Below are 25,532 nucleotides of genomic sequence, written 5' to 3' on the forward strand. Positions count from 1 at the left end.
AGCTTACATCAAGCTGTTTTGTCAGGTGAGGTTAACATTTTTTTTGTGGACTTTGAATGTCAAAAGTGCCAAGTGTATGCGGGGGAAAACATAATGATACCTGTTGCTGTAATGGCTGTTTGTGTGAGTCAATGCATTTCATGGATCAAAATGCTGTCATGTTCTCATCTACAGATTCCTGCATAGATAAATATATAAATAATTAATAGTACGGGCAGATAAATAATTAAATAAATTATTTTTCTTGTTGATGTACTAACAGATATACAATTATGTATAAAATACATAAATTGAAAAAATATATAGTAATTAAAAGTGTATTTTTTTAATTTAATTTATTTTTATTACTCTTAAATATTTATTATATATTCTATAATATACTTAAATTCCATTGCAGAATTAATGTAAATGTATAAGGAGGCTAAACCTGGATAAAACAATACTTACATAATGCACAAATATATAAATATATATATATATATATATATATATATATATATATATATATATATATATATATATATATATATATATATATATATATATATATATATATATATTCACAAAGTCAAGCATAAATAAATATATAAATTAATAGTGTGGGCAGTTCCCAGTACTGGGTTGCAGCTTAAAGGGCATCCGCTGCGTAAAACATGCTGGATAAGTTGGCAGTTCATTCCGCTGTGGCGACCACGGATTAATAAAGGGACTAAGTCGAAAACAAAATGAATTAATGAATAGTGCGGGCAGATAAATAATTAAATAAAAGACACTTTGTTATATATATATATAGCATACGTATTAATTCATTTATTGTTTAATATAATCAGGAATTTAAGGATTTATATATTTATTTGCATATTTATTTATTAATTTATTGTTTATTTAGGCAGGGATTTAAGGATTTATCTATTTATAAGCATATTTATTTATTAATTTATTGTTTATTTATGCTGGCATTTAAGGATTTATCTATTTATTTGCATATTTATTTATTAATTTATTGTTTATTTATGCTGTCATTTAAGGATTTATCTATTTATTTGCATATTTATTTATTAATTTATTGTTTTTATGCAGGAATTTAAGGATTTATCTATTTATTTGCATATTAATTTATTGTTTATTTATGCAGAAATTTAAGGATTTATCTATTTATTTGCATATTTATGTATTAATTTCTTGTTTATTTATGCAGGACTTTAAGGATTTATTTATTTATTTGCATATTTATTTATGTACTTATCTAATTATTTATTTATTGTTTTTGCAGGTGTTGTCCTTCATAAATGTAATTCAGTTTTTATTGAAAATTATTTTTTAAACAGTAGTATCGATTTATAACATTGATTGCAATATTTATTTAACAAAGCATTATATTAATAATGATTATAACTTAATAAATATTACCTTATCAATATCACTGAGAATATTAATAAAAAAACTGCATTCACAAAAAAAATGTTCTCACAGCACTTGGCTGGAAATCAAGATCACAAAGTGCAGCAAAATAAAGAAACAAATTTTAATTGCAAATTCCAAGCCTCTTTTAATTACGTATATCGAATAATCACGTTCAGTGAAAACTATGCCAAAAATGCTGCTCAAAAATGGTGAAGGCTACATGACTTTTTATTTTATTTTTCTACAGCAGTGTTAACTTTTTAAATAAATGAGCTTCTTTAAAGCTCATTCATTTTTGCTTTCCTGTCTGTTTGAACTGAAAACTGTCACCTTTAATTTAAGCATTGTGCCATCATTGTTTTAAATAACATATAGACCATCACATATTTTTTTTTTGTAATCTAGATCTACCTCACGATGAGTCAAATGCTCTCGTGACTTTCTCGACATCACATCTGCTTCTTGCAAACGTAAATTTAATACGCTCTTTCCTAGAAGTAAGACAACAATCCCAGCAAACAATTACCTACTGTTTGTCTCTATTTAGCCGAGACATGTAAGAACTAACAGTGTACTGTGAAATATTTCTGAGGGTACTTACAGTAAGACCGTGACCTAATATTAGCCTCCTAGAATTGTCTTCCTAAGTGATGTTCATTTCCACAAATTAGCAAGTGCATTTACTTTTCCTTTTTACATGGCTGTAAGTCATGCAAAGGATTTTCTGATGAACGACGGCTTCCTTATCAATTACAGGGGAAAAGGCTAAAAGATACAATCCTGCTTTAATCATACTCCCATTTATTGTGCATGTTGAAGTAATCCAATAATGCAGCGCTCTCGAACTAGGCGGAAATTATCATTATCTTTTAGGCGGCATTGATCTGGCTCTCCCGAGAGAGATGTTGCATGAAATAGTGGCAGAGGTGAATCAGTTACGTTGACGTATCGAAGGATAGATGATCATCAAGGGACTTGAGCCATGTATCGTGATTAGCCCTGTTTTTAGGCTATTGATTTCTCGGCTTTAACACTTGTTTCTGTCAATGGATGCTGCACAATACTCACCGGCCACTTTATTAGGTACACCTTTGTAGTACCGGGTTGGACCCCCTTTTGCCTTAAGAACTGCCTTAATGCTTTGTGACATAGATTCAACTAAGTACTGGAAATTTTCCTCAGAGATTTTGGTCCATATTGACATGATAGCATCACGCAGTTGCTGCACATCCATGATGTGAATCTCCCGTTCCACCACATGCCAAAGGTGCTCTATTGAATTGAGATCTGGTGACTGTAGAGGCCATTTGAACACAGTGAACTCATTGTCATATTCAAGAAACCAGTCTGAGATGATTTACGCTTTATGTTATTTTGCTGGAAGTAGCCATCAGAAGATGGGTACACTATGGTCATAAAGGGATGGATATGGTCAGCAACAATACTCAGTGAGGCTGTGGTGTTGACACAAGGCTCAATTGGTACTAATTACACCATTACACCACCACCAGCAGCCTGAACCATTGATACAAGGCAGGATGTTGTTAATGCTAAATTCTGACCCTACCATATGAGTGTCACAGCATAAATCGAGACTCATCAGACCAGGCAACGTTTTCCAATCTTCTATTGTCCATTTTTGGTGAGCCTGTATGAATTGTAGCCTTAGTTTCCTGTTCTTAGCTGACAGGAGTGGCACCCGATGTGGTCTTCTGCTGCTGTAGCTCATCCGCCTCAAGGTTTGACATGTTGTGCACTCAGAGATGCTCTTCTGCAGACCTCGGTTGTAACCGAGTAGGTTATTTTAGTCACTGTTGCCTTTGTATCAGCTGGGACCAGTCTGGCCATTCTCCTCTGCCATCAACAAGGCATTTACGCCCACAGAACTGCCGATAACTGGATATTTTTTTCTTTTTCAGATCATTCTCTGTAAAACCTAGAGCTGGTTGTGTTTTAAAATCCCAGTAGATCAGCAGTTTCTGAAATACTTAGAGCAGCCCGTCTGGCACTAACAACCATGCCACATTCAAAGTCTGCAGTGTGGAGATGATATCCTTCAGGAGCCAAAGTTGGAAACATACACCATTTGTGGAGTTATTGCAAAGTTTATCCATATAAGTTTATCATCTGCATCCGTTTCTAAGGCCTATGACTGTTCAAGCCACTTTAAAGTAATTATGTTTTTAATGTTAATTAAGATGAATTGTATTCTATAGTGTTATTTTATATTTGATTATTCAATTCCCAGAGATGGGTTGCAGCTTGAAGGGCATAATATATATGATAATAAGATCATACATTACTACTGCTAATGAACAGTTAACATTTTAATAACAGGCAGGTAGTAAGCCAGTAGTTAATAGCATGAATTGTGACCTAAACTAAAGTGTTACCAACATTGTGTTGTATTGGAAAATGTAAAATTGACCCGGTCTTTAACATTTAACCTAAACGTACTGTAAAAGCCTAGTTCAGTGAGTTGATTGTTTCTCTCTCTCCACTATAAAGTGCCCTGCCTATCTAGAACCAGCTACTACACTTTCCATTACCATCAAAGGCAGAATAACCTCCAATTAATGTAAGTGGAAATGTAAATTTGGAGTAGATGCATTTGGTCTGATGATAAAACTCGGAGCAGTGAGTGGTTAGAAATTGCCATGGCCTACTGTTATTCTTCTGAGCAATCGTCTTGTGCAGGTCGGGATTGGCATTCATCTTGTGCAAATGAAGCTTTAATTGCTATCACATTTTAACCACGAGGCTTAAATGATCTCTCAAAAATATAGTCATTTTGATCATTGTTGTATATATTCAGATTCTAATATACGGTTGCAACCAGAAGTTTACATACACTGTATAAAATAGCACATAACCATATAAAAAAGTCAGATGTTAATGTGACTAAACTTTTTCTCTTTTAGGTAAGTTAAGATTATCATATTTGTTTCTGTTACGCTCAATAGCAAAATAATGAGAGAGATTTTTTTTGAGAAATTGCTATAACTTTTCTTGAAAGTCAAATTTACATACAAAAAGATTATTATGCCTCTGAAAAAGCTCAGATAATGGTGTCTAGGGTTGTAACGCTATGAATTTTTCACGGTATGATAATCGTCTAAAACAATACCACGGTTTGACGGTTTCGCGGTATACGGTATGTTACAAATGTTACAAAATAATAGAACAGTGAAGCAAATTTGACTTTTTCCAAATAATATATTTTTAGTTACTATAAACAACACCACTTAAAATGAACAAATAAAAATAAGAAAATAATAAATAATGTGTCAAAGTCCAAATAAACATGGTGCAAATCCTCAGTAAAAAATAGATATAAATATTTACTATACTATAAATAGTTAAATAACGAAACTAGATTCAATATGGAACATCCTTAGGTTTTATGTGCCAGCATGGATATGGTTGTCTATCGATATGGATTTGGATATGGTTGTCTGCAATGCAGACAAACAGCTGCACCTTCATTTGCGTCTTTTGAAAACAGCAAGAGCAGCAGTTCGTCTTTGCTGTGTCACTATTTTGTCATGTTTCTGTGCTGCTGTGCATGCAAAAGTACTTAGTATGAGAATTATTTCATGCAAAACTTTTTTTTTTGCGTTTTATTTAGCCGCGCATAAATGTATGCCTTTCTCTCATTCCGTGTTGTTCAAAAAGCTCAGTGTTGGTTCACAAACAAAAGCGAAACCTATGCTTATTGGTTGTGATATAGCGAGTTTGAACCAATCTGGGCATGGAGGAGGGACAATGCATCAATGTATCATGTCTGATTTGTCCGGAGACACAGTGACAAGCGTTTCTTTGTCAAATCAGCGTTGTCAAATTTTGATGACGTAACCGCACTGATTCCGGAGCCTCTGAAAGTCCGCGAATGTTATGTGATACAGCACTGGAAAGCTGAGATTCTCTTCTTTATGCCAATCTTTGAATTGTATTAATCGGATCAGCGGATCAAAAGTTATTAAACATTTAAGAGCAATACTTATTTTTAGCCGCGGGCGGCTGTCTCGGTCTTTAAGGGTTAAAACCGTTGATATGCAATTGTTCATGGTATGATAATCGTGCACGTTCAAATCGTGGTAAACCGTCATACCGGTATATTGTTACAACCCTAATGGTGTCAAGGTTTTGTAAGTTTCTGATTGGCTAATTGATTGGGATTTTAAGAATACTGTAGAATAGTATTTAAGGAAATCCTCAAACACACTGCTTCCTTGTGTGACAACATGGGAAAACCAACAAACCAGAATCACCAAAAACCCAGATTACAATTTGCTAAATTAAACTGGGAAAAATAATCATTTTTGGAGAGATGTCCTGTGGTCTGATGGAACTAAGATTAAACTGTTTGGCCATAATGACCAGTGTTACATTTAGAGGAGAAAGGGGAAAGCTTACAAGCCTAGGAACATCATGCCAACTGTGAAGTATGGGGCGGCAGCATCATGTTGTGTGGCTGTTTTGCTGCAGGAGGGACTGGTCCACTTCACAGCATAGATGGCATCATAAAGAAAGAACATTATGTAGAAATACTAAAGCAACATCTCAAGACATTAGCCAGGAAATTAAAACTTGGCCACAAATGGATCTTCCAAACAGACCATGACCCTAAGCATACTGCCAAATTAGTTAAAATGTGCTTTAAGGACAACAGAGAGAATGTTTTGGAGTGGCCATCACAAAGCCCTGAGCTCAATCCTATAGAAAATTTGTGTGCAGAGTTGAAAAAGCTTGTGCGAGCAAGACAGCCAGGTAATCCTAACGGACCTAAAATAGTAAACGCTTTAACAAACTTATCCCTCAGGTCTTTCCAAACCTTTTAACAAAACCTTTCCTCCTTTCCCTCTGCTGTTGCAATTGCTAGGCAAGAATTATTGGTCATCTAGTTATCTCTATGATCACACTTGGATGAATCATAAAGTTGTTTGTATAGTCATATTTAACTCAAACACAGCGCTACGCGAACTGTTCTCTTGAGGCTCAAAAAAAAAACAAAAAAAACATGCGCTTCGCCAGCCGAAATCATGTTGCGCGCACCCAAATCGAACCTCCTCAAACACCGTAATGACGTCACATTCGCCACACACACTCAAGCGAACTATAGCGGACGCGTTGAGTATAAACCAGGCTTAAAAGTCACACACATTCACCAAACATCTGTTGTTAACGTAGAGAAACAGTGAAATGGAAAAATATTTTCTTGTTGAATGGCCACTGATAAGTCAATAATAAAAAAGATCTAACTCTATGCTGGTGTACCTAACAAATACTTTAAAGTTCATGCGAACTGGAAGTAGCTAACACTTTTATTTCAGTTTATTGATGAAACAATGAGTAGGGTTGAAGAATTGGGTGATGTCGAACAATTTGGCATCGAACAATGTCCAATGTGAAACATCACGATGGACGATGGCATTGTCATCATTGGCAGCGTTGAAGTAATTATGAATAATTAATTAATTCATAACGAATTCATTATTTGTAGCCTAACGTTACCGTTTTAACTACCTGACCCGCATGGTCTTTGTTTTACCCATAACCAAATCATAAATGAATAAAGTAAGTTACACACATAATTACCACCTGTCAATCACTTTTTCCGCAGGACTTGTGGATAGGCGTGAATAGGAAGAGTGATCTGTGTCGTTATAATGCCGTCGACAAACTTGGTTGGTAAAAAAAGGTGCACAACCAACAGGAACCAACCAACAGCATCTAAAGTTTACACTAAAATAACTAAGTACAAGCATGAAAGCGAAAGATTGATCCAGTCTGCTGACCCGCTGACTGCCTGGACCCGTTGTCTCGAACGCATGACAGTGTGTGTGCGTCTGTGTCTGAGCCTGTGTGTGTGTGGTCACGTGATGTGCGTTTTCACTAGTAGTGTGGAAGGAGGGCTGCTCAGAAATGCTAGGTGAAATGCCAGATTGTTTTCGTTCTAAAATGACATTTGAAAACTAAGAAGTATTAGTGTAAACAGGGCCTGAGTGTGTATTTTTCACGAGCAGATTTGCAACTGGGGCGGGGCGATGGATTGCGATGCCCGCTCAGCATTGTGGTGTCTGTCGGCCATCGGCAATGAACGATGGCATCGTCTATCAGCCCAACCCTAATAGGGAGCGTAACAAAATTAATGGTAAGAAGGAATATTAATATGCAGTCACTATGGTAACGTCGACAGAAAAACTGCCACTCCAAAGGTAAAACCAAACGGTCAGACGTTCATTGAAGATTGCCAAAACATGAATTTTTTGTTTTCAGTAGATTAACTTGCACAGATTAATTATTCACCTTAAGAATAACAATGTGAGCTGCAAAATAAACAAAGTAAATTTTGATTTTGCATGGAATTGATAGGCTTTTTTTATAAGAATGTTGTTTAATGCTGCAAAAGACGCAAACCAAAAATGCAGCAGTCATACACTTCACTCAAGTGCATGTCTACATTGAATACCGAGCTGTATGTACGGTATTCCATGTATGCATTACGGTGACGGGCTGACAGCTGCTGTTATTTTCAGTTTTGATTAAAGTTACTGTCAATAATAGCCTACTCCTGGTGTTATTCTTTTAGTCATTTCGAGAGACACGAGTGTCTGGAAATTGAATACTCTGTGAAATATTTAGCATTTTTCTTATTATTTCTGATTGTACAGGATGTGTTCGAGACACGTTTGTGCAGTGTTTTCCTTCATATTTCATGCATTTTGATTCTGGAATGGAATTTGTTTTACATTTACGCTGCTGATCATTTTGTGTGGTATAATTTGATTTATTTTTTACCGGCCATATCCTAGTAATATAGTGTTTCCTAGTGCTGGGTTGCGGCTGGAAGGGCATCCGCTGCGTAAAACATATGCTGTAATAGTTGAGAGTTCATTCTGCTGTGGTGACCCCTGATGAATGAGAGACTAAGCTGAAGGAAAATTAATGAATGAATGAATGGAAACCTGTAGCCATGACTTCCATAGTATTTTTCCATCCAACTATGGATGTCAATGGCTGCTGGCTATCATCATGTTTTAAAATATCTTGATTTGTGTTCAATAGAAAAAAAACATGAACTCATAAAGGTTAAGGTTTGAAGAAACGAGAAGAAATTGTCATATTTTGTTTACTGTCATTTGAAAGTTTACCTTATTCTGTAAATCAGAAGTAAGCTATGCCATTCAATTGCAAAGAAATGACTAGAAATAACCAATGGCAGAAAATGGTCAAACTACTCCATATATATATATATATAATATCATTACAAAATACCAGTTTACTACATCAAGCAGAATCATGAGCTGTTTTTTACACCTAAAAATCAATTCTCGAAAACAAAGTCTCGAGCCAATAAAGGTCCAAAGACTGTTCCCGCTCTTACATCAAAAAAAAAAGGTCAATAGCAGATCTTTGCCTTCTTGCCACTTTCTTACAAATTTTTTTGAAGTGAAACATCACAGATTATCTTGTCTTGTCCAAAGGTTAGCTGAAAACATATTTGTTGAAAAGCATGTCAATCACAAAATGACAATCAAAGTCTTATAATTCAATGATGTCCATTTAAGGTAAATCCCAATGCAGATATTATCATTCATAAAAGCATATATTTGAGATCAGCAATAATATTTGACTAATGTTATTATAAACTACACTGTAAAAAATATCTGTTAATTAACTGTAGTGGTGTAATGCATCACAAATCTCATGGTTTGGATCACGTTATAGTTTTTTAGTCCCGTTTTAGGACCATTTTTTGGATCAGCCGAAAGGGGAGGAGACAAATGTAATTTGCTTTGCATTTATTACAAAAACAGTACAGCAAGACACTTTTGGTTTTAACAAACAGAACCTAGAACCTGTCATTTTATAAAAAATAAAATGAAAAAATAGTCAGCTGAATAAAAATAAACTGTAAAATATTCAGTAGGGTGAAAAATTCACTGTTACCTCTACTGTTGCTGATAACGCTAAATGTTGAAATCTAACGTAATTTGTACACCCCATAATTATCTTTAGTTTCATTTTCAATTAATGATTTATTTATTTAATCATAAAACATTGTTTCGTTGCTATATGTGTCAGTTTTGAATAATTATTCAGTGGCATATTTTTGATGGCTGGTTGTTGCCACCTATTGGTTAAATAACCTAATTGCTGCCTACAACTTTCATTTTTAAGCATCGTTAAATGCATATGATGGCATTTTTAACATTACCATAAACATCAGTGGTTTTATCTAACTATAAACTACCATACCAGTACTTCTGTGTTATTTGACAGTTTGTAACCTAAAAACTCAATCTCTTTATTGATTTTTTTTAATGCAGCGATTCGAAGGATTAATAAACATATGCAAATCACCATCATGTATAATTTATGTTGCGTGGGTGTTGAGATCCTGATCTTTTAGTGATTAATTGTGCAGCTTTACACTGAATGCGTTAATGCAGGCTAAACAAGTAATAACAGAAAACACCTTTAATAACTTGAGAAACTAACAACATCCAGAATAACCTACCACAACTTCTTCCGTCATCATTACATTTTACAGGAAAGCCTAAATGCTTTCATACATGTGATTTGAATGATGCATGAAGCGATCTCTCTGCGATCGTTATTTAGTAAAGTATTAATCGTAAAAAGTATTCATTCACGGGTCACATGTGTTCCGAATCGTGGGTTGTGATCCATACGTGTCAACTGTGATCCGTTACACCCCTAATTAACAGTTTACGTATTTAATGTTTTCCGTTTATTTACGTTTTTGAATTGCATCTCTGCTCTGTCAACTTATGAAATGGAAATTCAGCTCTGCAGTTTAACAAAATTATGTTTATTGACATTTTAGTGGTTTGAAATAATAAAATGCATAAGAAAAAATGGATGGAGAATTAAATCTGTAAAAATACAGAAAATGTACTGACAAGATTTTGTACTGTAATATACAACACCAATTTTTTAACTATTAAAAATGTCAATGAAAGTCACGTTTTCCTACTTTTTAAGAAGAAGAAAGCTCTCCATAATGCGATTCAAAAGCATAAATAAATGGGGGAAAAATAAAAACATAAGTAACAAAATACGTAAAACTAATTTAGCTAGTTTACAGATATTTTGTACAGTGTATGCCTTTTTTTTAAGCTCATATCACTCACACAACTTTTTTTTCATCATGCAGCAAATGCTAAACAAAAAATCTACCACTCGGAGACTATTTCAATTTACTTTATAACCACACTCTCTTGTTATTGGTATTTTGAGACATCGGCCTTTGCTTCTGCTCTTAAGTAGGCCATGTGTGGCCGAGGGACCAATGGCAGCCATTTTTCAAGGAGGCTTTCAGTTAGCGTGTGGCAGCCAACACTGCAAGGATAGCCGAAGTAAACATGTTTATCTATACCGAGCTCCCGAGCGTTCCCCTCAAACTGGCCATCTTTAAACAGTTTGTATATCTGACAGTGGGGGGAAAATGCGGTTCCAAGATGAGGTACTGCGCGGAAACAACCACATTATGTTTGTAGCAGCGCTGGAAGTGATTACCAGCGTAGTTCATTATTCAGTTCAGTTGGAGGGGGGGAGAGAGAGCACGAAGGCCCAAACCATTTAGTGGTCAGAAAAGGGGAGGCTTTTTTTTCCCCTCTCTCATCAGTTTGCGAGTCTGTTCTGCAGTGTCAGCATTCAGCATACAAACACGGAATTCAGTAACAGCTCCCTCCACTCTCCCAAAGCGTCCCCCCCCCTTTCTTTTTTTTTTCCAAAAAGCCTGCTCCCTTCCCCCCTCGTGAACTGATATTCTAGAAGAAACATATGCTGCTAGTCCCACATCACAACAGCTTGTGCTGCCTGAATGGAAGCAGGCACGGAGAGAGGAAGCTGTCGGGAGGCTGGGGGGGAAGAGGTGGAGAAAGTCTTCAAGAATGCTCATGAGTTTTTCGGAGGTGCTTGGCGTTGGACATCCTTAATGGTTCACGCGAAGTTGGGTGGAGAATATTACATTTTCAAGAGGAAATTGCATTCTTATGGTTTATGACCCCGATTTATGGGGTGATTTGGAGCCGTGGCCAAAGCTCAGGGCTGGAAACTGGAAAAGTTGCTGTTAGGAAGGATTCAGGCTTTCTAAAATTAGCATTTTATTGAAATTGACTTTTATATACTTTCTTAATGCATGCTTATTACCTGATTATTAGGGATGTAATGATTCACTCAACTGCAATATCATGCAATACAATTCACATTATCGGTTTCACATCATGATTTTGAAATAAATAATAAAAACTTTTGTCATGACAAAAGTAAACTGGAATTGAAAAACAAAGCTCAAAATCAAATATATAAATACATACATATATATAGCAAATGAGTTATCTTTAAATGATCAAACTTGGGATTTGACTGTGCTTTTTCCTTGCATTTTTTACTCTTAATAAATATCAGCATAGCAATATTGTCTGCCAGACATCTTACATTTACAGTAGGTTGGAAATGCTGTTCACGCAGCACTGTCGCTGTCTATACATAGAGAACTCATGATCAAAACTTCAAAAGCAAAATTAACTTGCAGCACCCCTGCTTCAAAATGTGCATCGTGATTTGCGTAACATCTAAATCTCACTTAAACCATTACATATTTTTTATAGATTCTCAACCAGTCAGGAATAGGAATCGAATTAAAATAACATTTTTACATAAAACCGCAAATTTGAAAATGAAAGTAAAAAGTCGTGCAAGAGGCTGTTAGAAATGTGTATAGCGAAATGTGTATCATTTAAACTGACTCAAATTCACAGCAAAGGGTTTAACTTTATCAAATTAAAATAATATTTTTACAAACAAACTGTTTCAAACAACCTTTCAAATCAAAATTTGAAAATGAAAGTAAAAATCAGCGCAAGGGGCTGTGAGAAATGTGCACAGCGAATTGTTTAACATCTAAACTCACTTGAATTCACAGTAAAGTGTTCAACTTCATCGAATTGTGATAACTTTCTTACATACAAGCGCAAGTTTGAAAACGAAAGTAAAACATACTTATGGTGGGAGTCAAGACGGGGAAATTGACAACTGTCAGTCAGAATCAGAATATGAAGAGGTTTCACTAATTCACAGTGTTTTGAAGACTAAATGTTTGCATCTTGACACAGTTTTTTACATTTCCTTAGTGGAAATAGAGTGAATTAAATCTAAATCATGTCTTTTATCTGTTTATTTTAATATCATTAAAATGATCATAAAATAGCATGTTTCTTGACATATTTCTTATATCATAAGAAATATCGTTATCGCAATACTCAACAACAATATCGCATAAATTGTATTTATTTTTCATTCGGATATTTTTCATATACAGTTGAAGTCTAAATTATTAGCCCCCGTGTTTATTTTTGTCCCCAATGTCTGTTTAACGGAGAGAAATCTTTTTCAACACATTTCTAAACATAATAGTTTTAATAACTCATCTCTAATAATTGATTTATTTGATCTTTGCCGTGATGACAGTAAATAATATTTGACTAGATATTTTTTAAGACACTTTTATACTGCTTAAAGTGACTTTTAAAGGCTTAACTAGGTTAATTAGGTTAACTAGGCAGGTTAGGGTAATTAGGCAAGTTATTGTATAAGGATGGTTTGTTCTGTAGACTATTGAAAAAAATTTTTGCTTAAAGGGGCTAATCATTTTGTCCTTAAAATGGTGTTTAAAAAATTAATAACTGCTTTTATTCTAGCCAAAATAAAACAAATACGACTTTCTCCAGCAGAAAAAATATTATCAGACATACTGTGAAAATTTCCTTGCTCTGTTAAACATAATTTGGGAAATATTAAAAAAAGAAAAAAAAATCAAAGGGGGGCGAATAATTCTGACTTCAACTGTACCTGAAATACCACTGATGGTATTTATTAGGTATAGCGAGTAACCACAACTCTGTGTTTGTTTCTTGTCACCTCCAGGATTCACCCTAGTCTGCTCCAGGCTTCGGCTTGGAGGTCTCAACCGCCACCATTGATCCCAGCAGCTGGAGCGGCAGCGAGAGCTCTGCCGAAGACATCGAGAGGATGAGCGACTCGGCAGACAAGCCCATCGACAATGATGCTGAGGGGGTGTGGAGCCCTGACATAGAGCAGAGCTTCCAGGAGGCGCTGGCCATCTACCCGCCCTGTGGACGCCGCAAAATTATCCTCTCAGATGAAGGAAAGATGTATGGTAAGAACACTGTGCTTCTTCCAACATACTGCTGCTTCCTTCCTAAAAATGGTTTACAGTGCTCAGCATAAATGAGTACACACCTCACAGATCTCTCTTTTAAGTTCATGTTTCCTATAGGATGCTCTACAAAAATATGTTTGTGCTTATACAGTTGAAGTCAGAATTATAAGCCCTCATGAATTATTAGCCCCCTGTATATTTCTGTTTAACGGAAAGACCCATTTTTGTTATTTTTTTTTTAACTTCACTTCTAAAAATACTAGCAACTTTAATTTCTGTAATACTTCTGGGTAACGCATTCCAAGCAACAGAGTTATTAAACAAAAATAAGTTTCATATTTCACTATTAACTCTACTAGGTTAAATGTCCCTGCTACTCACATTTGTAGAAGGACATTTATACAGTATATTTGTATACAAGAGTGGCATGATGGCTCAGTGGATAGAATTGTCACCTCACTGTAAGAAGTTTGCTGATTCGAGTCCCGGCTGGGCCAGCTGGCATTTGTGAATTGGGTGCACAGAATTGGCCTTAATGTAGGAGTGTGTGTGGGTGAATGCAAGTGTGTTTTGGTGTTTCCCTGTACTGGGTTGCGGCTGGAAGGGCATCCGCTGCATAAAACATATGCTGTGATAGTTGGCCTCTGATATATCAGGGACTAAGCTGAAAGAGGATGAATGATTTCCTTATTTGTAATGTTGAAATAATATATTCTCATACAGTATTTTGTTTGTTTAATTTGGCAATATTTTAAACAATAAACAAACTAGTCAAATAAGACTGACTGATACATATTTCAAAAACTGTCAAGGATAAAATACACAAAAAAGAATTATTAACCCCCTTTGATTTTTTGTTTTGTTTTTGAATATTTCCCAAATAATGTTTAACAGATCAAGAACATTTTCACAGTATGTCTGATAATATTTTTTCGTCTGGAGAAAGTCTTGTTTGTTTTATTTCGGCTAGAAAAAAAGCTGATTTAAATTTTTTAAAAGCCATTTTAAGGCCAATATTATTAGCTCCTTCAAGCAATATTTTTTTCGATAGTCTACAAAACAAACCATTGTTATAAAATAAAGTGCCTAATTACCCTAACCTGCCTAGTTAAACCAATTAAGCCTTTAAATGTCACTTTAAGCTGTATAGAAGTGTCTTGAAAAATAACTAGTCAAATATTATTTATCATCATGGCAAAGATAAAATAAATCAGCGATTAGAAATGAGTTATTAAAACTATTATGTTTAGAAATGTGTTGAAAAAAAAATGTTCTCTCCATTACCAGAAATTGTGGAAAAAATAAAAAGTTGGGGCTATTAATTTTTTTTTCTCCCAAAGTGATGCCAACCCTGACACGAGCGCACTTTGCAGTGAAAGTGAAACCGAAAGCGCACACATCATTTAAATGATCATATCGCATTTTAGAGTTATGATTACGACAAGCATCTGATTTGTTTTTTCTTTAATAGCGAAACACAGAGTGTTGTGCAGTAAAATAATGGAGCTTAAAGTAGAGCTGCACAATTAATCGTAAAAAGATCGCGACCTTGATTCGACCCCCTAGACGATCTTAATTTAGCATTTCTACGATTCTGCCAATCATATTTTCAAGTTCAGGAGAGAGGAAAAGGCGGCTGCACGAGTCTTTTCATTGCTTCACATACATTGCTCAGCGACATGGATGCCTCCAAATGATGTTGAAAGAGTCACATACTGTATTTCTAAGGTATAATTCATCCCCAAAATGTCATTTCTGTTTTTATATAATGATGTATTCGCGGCCAGGAAATCACACGTGACGTGAGCTGCTGACCGAGAGGGCGGGTGCACGCGCTACTTGATAGATGCGCGCGTCTACTTTAGTGAACAGAACCTGCGCAGGCTGCGAATAACAGGTAATACAGTTGTATATAATAATCAGTTTGTGGCACAGAGTGATCGTTTGGGCGCCGCATGTGAAGTATGAACAAGCACTTAGCAGTCAAAATTAAACCGAAAGTGTGCACGTCATTTAAATGATCATATCGCATTTTAGAGTTATGATTACGACAAGCATTTGAGGTTTTTTCTTTCATAGTGAACACACAGTTGTGCATGAAAATAAATGTTTACAGTGTCAGTATAACTACTCTAGCCTATATAATGTTGAATATAATCTGATAATGACAAATGAATTTACCAGTGAATAAAATGGTCTTATAATGTTGTCAATGACACATTGCAAGCATATATCTCAAATATAATAATTAAACATCAGATTTATTATAAGTAGAATAGAATTATTTATAGAAGCTAGTAGACCCACACATAATATTATTATTGTTGTTTTACCATATGTTTGAGAAAAAATTATATTTCTATATCTACAGAATCGTGATCTTTATTTTGAGCAAAAAAAATCACGATTCTCATTTTAGCCAGAATCGTGCAGCTCTAGCTTAAAGTTGAGTAGCGCCATATAACGTCAAAAAGTGATTTTGCACTCTCCTGCTCGACGCCAGTGAAAATCGCTTGGGTTTAAATCCGGAAAAACGTCTTGTAAAACACTGACGATAAACGCAAAAGAAAAGTGTCCCGGTGTTTACGAGCCTTTACTTTGACATTTCCTTGAGTAAAAATGACGTCGTCTCAAACTTTCTGTCCTACACCAGGCCCAAGGTACCCTTTTGGCAGTGGAAACGCAAGCCTCATAAAGGTGATCTGTACCGTACCGTATCGTACTGTACCACTCAGTGGACACAGGCCATGAGTTACAGTTAATTCCTTAATTGCTGTCCTAACACAAATCGATTGTGTGAAGTGCAGCTTTTTTTTACAGTGTAACTTTCATAATTTCTGAACATTTTTTTATCTCATCCAGCGCTAATATTTTTCAGTATATTAATCGAATTTTTGGCAATAAATATTTGACTTTTCCTTTGAAATTATACATGACTTATTATTGGAAAGTTGTGATGTTGCGCCTGGTTAAGATGACTTGTAAATGTCACATTACGAGGCAACAACACAAGTCTCTTGGACGTTGCCTCAATACTCGGAGTCCTTGGATCGGTCCCTGAGGCGATCGCTGGAGGTGAGAAGTGAAAACTGTGGGCTCGGAGGAATAAGACCGAAAGGCTGGAAAAGATGAGAGTCATTGTCAATCAGGAATCTCCAAAGTCTTGGCAGTCTCCATGTTGAGTAGTGGGAGTGTAAGTAAAGCAGCATGAACTATTAGTCAGGAGCAGATGGTACTGCGGCTGTCACCAGCTGTGCCACCCCCTCCTCCTCCTCCCGCTGCCACCCTCCTCCCCTTCCCCTCCATTCCTGCCTGGGTGATGTCATGGAAAGAGGGAATATTTTCTGTCGGCCGGTGTTGGAGTCCCTCACAGCTTGTCAGTGTCAAGTGAAAGCAGAAGGCCCTCGGGGCATTGGTTTGCAGCTGTCATGTGACCCCTCCGGCCAAATCAAATGTAAAGTTGAGAAGCAGGAGCAAAGCCTCTCAGCTGCCACTACCAAAAAAACGGTTGGACCACATCGTAACACCCCTCAACCTACTGTCATTCGATTTCTCTGTAAAGGATTGGAGCGTGAAAATAGGTTTGATGGGCCCAATTTGAGTGGTCAAGTCCAAGTGTGGGATGTATAGTTGAGTTCAGGATATTTTGAAGAGTGTTGGATTCTTTGTTGATTATATACAGTTATATACAGTCAGTCATTCATTCATTCATTTTCTACTTAGTGCCTTTATTAATCAAAGGTCACCACAGCGGAATGGACCGCCAACTATTCCATCATATGTTTTATGCAGCTGATGTCCTTTTAGCCACAACCCACTACTGGGAAATACATACACACACACACACACACACACACACATTCATAAACTATGGCCATTTTTTTTTATGTCAACACAAGGAGCACATGCAAACTCCACACAGAAATGCCAACTGACCCAACCGGGACTTAAACCAGCGACCTTCTTGCTGCGAGGCGACAGTGCTAACCACTGAGCCACCGCGCCACCACCCAATACATACGTTGTTCCTAATTGTTTAGTTGATCAGATCACTTCATTGAAAATTTCATTAATTTTCCTTCAGCAGAGTCCCTTTATTTATCAGGGGTCGCCACCGCGGAACGAACAGCCAACTTATCCAGCATAAGTTTTACACAGCGGGTGCCCTTCCAGCTGCAACCCAGTATTGGGAAACACCCATACACTCTCACATTCACATGCAAACACTACGGGCAGTTTAGTACATCCAGTTTACCTTTAGCGCATGTCTTTTGGCAGTGGATGGACACCGGAGCACCCAGAGGACACCCACAACGACACAGGGAGAACATGCAAACTCCACACAAAAATGCCACCTGGCCCAGCAGGGACTTGAACCAGCAACTGTCTTCTAGCCAATTTACATAAATTGTTCCTATTTATTTTGTCGATCCGATTACTTTCATTGCAACTGTATATTATAAATAGACACCGCTTTTTTAAAAGTACATTATTGTAGAACTGCAGGTAAACTGTGTATATGCTTGACTGCTGTACTGTCCACAGTATACTCAAGACCTTAATTCTTTCTGACTATAATTTAATAATGTGCGCATTTTATTAAGCTACTTTGGGATGGGGATTTCTAGTCTCGTTTCTAGTCCAAATATCTAAACATCCTTAAATCAAGAGGCATTTTCTAGACAATTGAAACATACAGTCTTGTTTTAGGAAGTCATTGGTCAAAAATTAGGTGAGGTCATAAATAATCTGCCAATGGGGTAAGCTTAATTATCTAGTTCTTCCTTTAAAATAAGATTATTTTGAGGCTGCATGGTGGCGCAGTGGGTTGCACGATCGCCTCACAGCAAGAAGGTCACTGGTTCAAGCCTCGACTAGGTCAGTTGGCATTTCTGTGTGGAGTTCTCCCGTGTTCGCGTGGGTTTCCTCTGGGTGCTCCGGTTTCCCCCACAGTCCAAAGACATGCGATGTAGGTGAACTGGGTTAGCTAAATTGACCGTAGTGTAACCGTACGGAGAATATGATCCGTACTGAAACAGGTCCAACCGCAAAAAGTACTGCGCGTTTTGGACTAATTCAGCTGCCGTAGGCCGATGCGCTGTGCATTATGGGACATGGAGGGAAAATATTTGTTGACAGCGCTTTACCAACAGAGAGAGAGAGAGAGGGGAAAACATTACCTAATGGATCGTTGGTAATATTTACACAAGATGACCCTGTCGCAGTTTAACTAAATTAATTCACATTAATTACCTCCTGAAGTGACGAGCGATGCATTAAACACTGTTTTCCAGCCGTGGCCGTGCTTCATTTTCGTAATGTATAGTTTGTCTAAAGCAGGGATACAATCAGCCAGCGCAGTCGTCCCTCCAGAGTAAAAGGTTTTGTTTTCTTGCGGGAGTTCACTGGCATTTTCCCGCATGTGAATTCTGACCAATCAATAAGCAGTTTAGGAAATATGTTCAACAACATCTGGCCAATGAGAGATGTGGATTTTGTCAGATGACTGCATTTTGGTTTGTTTCATCTGGTTCGGACCAAAGCCAGCAGTGTGGTGTGAAAACGACCCAAAGGTGGCAGAAAATGCAACAATGTATCATTTATTACCCTTGGTCCAGACCAAATGAAGCGAACTACAGCTGTGAAAGCACCCTTAGTCTATTCAATTCACCTATAGGGCATGTCTTTGGACTGTGGGGGAAACACAACCGAACACCAGGAGAACATGCAGAAACTCGAACCAGGGACCTTCTTACTGTGAGGTAACAGTTCTAACCACTGAGCCACCTTGCCGCCCTATGTTCCTATTAATTTCATTAAAAAAATTAACCTTGCAGTTGGGTTAATCCCTATTACACCCAAAATTGGGTTGAAATAACCCAAGATGTTTAGTGTTGGCCTAACCTAGTAAAAACAAATACTATGGAAGTCAATGAGCATCCTGCAATTCAACCAGCATTCTTCAAAAAGAACTACTTTTGTGTTCAGAAGGAAACTCAAATAGGTTATGAGTGAGACTTCATGATAAGATTTACAATTTTAAGTGAACTATCCCTTTAAGAACAAGAGTTTTTTTACATCAGCATAATAAATCATGGCTGTATTTTTAATGACTTTTTACCGTGTATCATTTGGGCAAAGGAAATAGCATCCGATCCAATCTAGATCCAGCAGGAAATTATATCACCGGCATCACCTGACAGCGTAACCCCCGTGTGCTAACCCGTCTGAGAGTGCAGGGATTGACTAGAGGTCAGTTTGAGCAGCTGTTTGCGGTGTCCGGTTGCATGTTTACTCAACAGCGATGTCCATCAAAGCCTCAAGAGTAATGTTTCACAGTCCTCCAGACCACAGGCAGAGACGGCAAGAAAAGCAGCACACATTGGCCGGCATTGTTGCACATGTAATGCATATTACAAGCAGATGATCACTTACTGTAGACCAATCAGACTTGTACTACACAAATCCCTGCCATGCAGCTGAGTTTAGACATGATGCTTTAATACATATTGTTTCAGTTACTCAAATGAAGACCTCAAGATTGTTTTGTATTGGTAAACCTCTTGGCAGACAAATAATAGGTTATTTTAACATGGAATCAGTTAACGTATGTTGATTTATCAGATTGCATGCCATGGAATTTAGGGTTTTTGCTCACAAATAATACCTCATATGCATAAACAAAGAAATTAATGTCACAATAATTGAAAACACTTTGCAAGAAGAATATAGAAATATGTTTACCGTAAGTGTTGGGTTGGTTACTTCAAAGTCACATTCAGTTACTGATTACAAATTATATAACAGGATTTGTAGTCGGCGTAATCTACAACCCCAAATCAGAAAAAGTTGGGACAGTATGGAAAACGCAAATAAAAAAGTTGCCTTTAGAGATGCCCAGAGAAGTCGACAGCACTTCTGGACACTGTTAACATAGGGCTTCCTTTTGGCATAGTGCAGTTTTAACTGACATTTGTAAATGTTACTATGTATTGTGGTACTTGACAATGGTTTGCTAAAGTATTTTAGAGCCCATGTGGTGGTATTGCTTACAGATGGATGAGGATTCTTGATGCAGTGCCACCTAAGGGATTGGAGATCATGGTTGTTCAGCTTATGCTTGCGCCTTGTTCTTTATGCACTGAAATTTCTCCAGCCTCCTTCAATCTTTTAATTATGTTACGCACTGTTAAAGGTGAAATATTCAAATGTTCTTCTTTCTTTGAGGAACTTATTTTTTAAAACATTTCCACAATTTTTTCTCGTATTTGTTGGCAAACTGCCGATCCTCGGTCTACATTTGCTCCTAAAGGACTGAACTTTTTTGGATGCTGCTCAAATCACCTGTTGACATCACCTGTGTTGCAGGTCTGAATGACAGGAAAGGATGTATATTTACAAATGAAAAGTTGAGCAGACAAAACATAAAGTATTTGGTGGTTTCCTAAAATGAGAGTTGGAGTATGAGGCGATAAAAAGATAATTAATTTGGTCATAATGTAAAATTACAATAATTCATTTAAAAACTAAATAAAAACATTAATAAAAAATTAAATATTTATATTATAGAGAACCATGGACATACGAATATGTTATCTAACAAACATGAATTTCGATAAACATGACAATGATATTACACAGCAGGTTTCCTGATTTCCATAATTAGTGAATGTCTCTGCATTACGGAAGCATATTTTGAAATGTAATATGCACGACAATACAATAAGTAAAATGAAAATATACATGTTCACAGTACATGTTCATAAAATATAATAAGCAAATTATAATTATATATACAAATTATAATAACCAGTGATTGATTAATCAATTAAAAATAACACTGCATTGTCTTTATTGTATAAATAATTAAATGAAATAAATTTTTGTTAAAACTACAAAGGTTATAGTTTATTTGTTTAAATGTGCTTGAAATGTTACATAGTCACAGGTCTTTAAATGAAGTGTTTCTTATTCGAAATTTAAAGTAATCTCTATGTAATCTCTATGTAAAGACAGGGTGGGACAAATAGAAGCCCCCCCTCACCCCCTTTAAAAAAAACAGCCAATAGCGTTTGTTTTTATCATTGCCCTGCAGGTGAGATTGGTTGAGCTGAAGCGAATGAGAAGGGCCAACTGAGCAGAAAAGCAAATGAGACCAATCACAGAGCTTGTGCTATGCATCGTAGCGACATGTAGTTGAATTTTTAGATGCATGTCAGCGTTAGTGTCTACCACGGTGAGGGGTTTGCGACAGCTTGAAGGCTGCGCTGAACCACACATGTGGGCTTGACGCAGAAGTATAAATCAGCCTTAAAAACTAACATACTTATACTAACAGCTAAAAAAATTGGAAAAACCCCCCCAAAACATTCTATTTTTTTTTTTTTTTTTTTTTTTTACGATGACTCAACAATATAATCCCAACTCAGACATTGTGATATCAATGCTGAGACGATATGTTGTGCAGCCACAGTGTAAACCCAGCATAAAGCTTCTTTTTTAGGGCGTCTATAAGATTTGAGCATTGAAAGTAGCATTGAATGGCTTTCAGAAAGTTTGGCGGGACACTGAAGGCAGCAGATTGCGGCTGCCCTCTTCTTGTATAGTGTCGTCTTTCAGCTCCGCAGCTGTCACTGGGTCCTAGTGCCAAAGCCATCACACCGTGAACTGTGACCCGCTCACTCACTCAACCATTAACCAGGGCCGTTACAACTGTCAAAACAAGAGGCTGCGTCTGTCAGTGGGGTTCCGGGACAAATTAGAGGAACACACTTGATTGGCATTTTTAGCTGAATTGAATGCGGTTAATGGGCCGCTTTTCTATACAGGCTTATTTTGACTTTTGGATTGTTGTGGATGTCTGTTGTGGGCATAGACAAAACAGACATAACAGGCTTTGCTCCTGAGCTGGAATTCTTCGGTTTTCAATTTGCTGTTACTTTTATTTGCATTTATGCACTGCAAAACCCAATAAATTAAGGTAACTCAAATTATTTCAGGAAACAGATTGCCATTTAAGTTCAAAAACTAATCCTAATGAGTACTGTGAACTTAATCTATTTGAGTAAAAGACGCATTCGAGCACAGTAAAACACAATAAATGAAGAGAACTCAAACCATCCGAGTACTGTAAAACACATTAAGTTACGGCAACTCAAACTGTTTGAGGAAACCGATTGCAACAAACCATTTGAGTTAAAAATAAATAATAATATATGAGTACTGTGAACTTACTCCCTTTAAGTGGAAGTAATGAGGTATTTAACTCATTACCTTCAACACTGAGTTCAAAACTTTTCAAATGTATAGAATTAGCTTTCAGTAAATTTTGAGTTAACTACACTTAATTCATTTGATAAAGTTGACTGTTGGATTTTACAGTGCGCCTAACTTCGTTAAAGGGGACCTATTATGAAAAAAAATCACTTTTATAAGGGGTTGTGTGGTGACAATCTGTAAATATAGTATAGTAAATATATACAAAAAAAAAAAAAAAACTATTATAGTACATTTTTATTGTTACGAACTCTAAACTTTGCATGGCTCCACAAAGCAAGCCAGACCTGTAACAATAAATAAAATGAAATGAAATTAAGGACACCTCTAAAATTAATGATCCCCCGTTCAAAAAATAAAAAACAACGAAGATGATTGACCAAATAAATAACATAAAAAGTCAAATTTATTTGACATTTAAATTTAAAGGAGACATAAATATCTTGCAGAGGTAAAGCCAAAATAACAAACAAAAACTCAACAACTAAGTTTTAAACCCTCTTACCTGTACATAAATTAAAACAAATTAAACAACCTATAGGCCCAATCCCGATTCTAGTTCTAATTCTATATCCCTTCCCCTTGGCCCTTGAAACAGAGTGTGAAGGGAAAGAATTCAAAATTTAACCCCTAAAAAATTAGACAGTACTAGATATGTCATCGATCTCTTGCTTCTTATGAGATTGACAATCGCGACTGCTGTAGTAATTCCAGTTGTGTTCTTTTTGGTATTTATCTACAGGAATTCACTGAAGGTGTATATCACGTTATCATAATGGTATAATGTGGCAATAAGCTTGTAACTACTGTGCATTTGTAAAGGGGCCATATACATCTATATAATCACACAAAAACAACATTAACATTATAGCAGACACTGTAAAAAGCTCATTCCCAGCCACTAGACTCTTCTGACAGGGGATGTGAGAGCCATTGAGTGACATTGAATGTTGCGGGAATACTATACAGGAGTTAATATTAGTGACTATAGATTGCGAAATTTAGCGGGTTTTATTTTAGAGCTTTTTTTTAAAGCATGACGGTAAAACATGAACGCAGTTATAAATGTATTAAAACATGTGATCGTTTGTTGTAAAAATTCGTAATGATGACAATAAATACTAATTTGTGGATCTCCTTACTTCCGGGTGCAGCTATGCTGCAGTTGTGGCTGGTGTATTCGGGGAAGTTTTATTACCCCTTGGTTTCGAGTAAGGTCCGGAAAAATCTCAGTTCGAATGGGGTATCTAGCCCTTCCCCTTAGCCCTACGCCTTCAAGCTAAATAGAATTGGGACACCCCTACCCCTTCACGTGAACGAGCCAAACGAGGGGTAAGGGGAAAGGGCTAAGGGGTAGAATTGGGATTGAGCCTTACTTACCGTTCGACTAACCATCACATTCTTCTCTGTACATTGGTCTCAATAGTTTAAAAGTCAAAAACACTCATTGTCAAATTCGACAATATCGCCGAGCAAATACAACATAAATTCTCACAAATAAACCAAACAAGCTGGGAGAGCGGCAACTCTGCAACTCTGTCGTTCAGCACGGTTTAAATGGACTCCACCAGCATGCTCTAAAGTTCTAATGTATCTGCCCCTGATTCACCGCAACTGTGCACACTCAAAATAAAACCTGTCGAGAGAAGAGAGAAGGAGAACCACACCAAAAAGAACACATACAACAACACAAAAAAACTCACTAACTTCAAATCAAATAACCTTTCTTTTATATCATTGTTTAAAAAAATAAAACACTACATAACATGTATAATCACACTTGATAAAAACAGTCTGCACAAACACTTTGATTGGCATTCTCTTTTTGTATGTGTCATCAGTGGGCGAAAGCTCGCCAATTAGCGACAATCTCTCCCTCATTAGCATGTTTAAGACACATAGGCATTTGTAGCTCCACCCTCTTTTGGTAAGCGCACATCTCATTTTATTTTAAAGCGACGGTCACCAAAATGGCACAATTAGGATAAAAGCCTAAAAAGTGCTGTTTCAAAGAGTTATAAAATGTTATTTGTGCAGTATTTTGAGCTGAAACTTTACATACACACTTTAGTGACATCAGAGACTTATTTAACATCTTGCATATGTTGTGGAATTTGCATTAAAATTTTTGATTGGGATTCGGATATTTGCAGTTCAGTTTTATTCAACATTTCAAGGGTATTTATTGATGTAACTTAAAAGCATGACATTTAAATAATTTTAATAGATTAAAAGCTTCGGAAAGCTTAAGGAAAGCACAGAGAGGTGTTTTTACACACTTTTTGTTTAAAATTTATTATATATAAATATATTTATATTAAAATGTTCTTCATGTATGAAAACATGATTATTTAAAAAAGATTATGTACTTTCTAATTATAATGTATTAAAGGATTGATTGGGGGAAAATCTAAGCTGGCTGGTTGATGTGAGTTGGTGCAGATTGGGTGATGTTTGGTTTATTAGCAAAAATTAGATGGTGAAGCTTAGGCCCAATCCCAATTCTATGTTTGTACCCCTACCCCTTCCCCTTTCTTTTTACAGTTTGGACCAAAGACTAAAAAAAATGCAGTTTAAACTAGGGCTGCTCGATTATGGGAAAAATCCTAATCACGATTATTTTGGTCATAATTGTAAT

At 36.3% G+C, this 25,532-nt stretch overlaps 1 protein-coding gene across 1 annotated transcript in view; it reads left to right on the plus strand.

The window, feature by feature from the left end:
- tead1b (TEA domain family member 1b) overlaps positions 1 to 25,532 on the plus strand; it is a 164,853-nt gene that overhangs the window by 44,945 nt on the left and 94,376 nt on the right. Inside the window, exon 3 of the mRNA NM_001435835.2 lies at positions 13,363 to 13,615. Within this exon, the coding sequence (NP_001422764.1) occupies positions 13,414 to 13,615 (202 nt within the window). The 5' untranslated portion in view covers positions 13,363 to 13,413. The remainder of the gene's footprint in view (positions 1 to 13,362; positions 13,616 to 25,532) is intronic.

This window comes from Danio rerio, chromosome 7, assembly GCF_052040795.2.
Source record: "Danio rerio strain M-AB ecotype USA chromosome 7, GRCz13ab, whole genome shotgun sequence".
In the NCBI taxonomy this organism is placed as follows: Eukaryota; Metazoa; Chordata; class Actinopteri; order Cypriniformes; family Danionidae; genus Danio; species Danio rerio.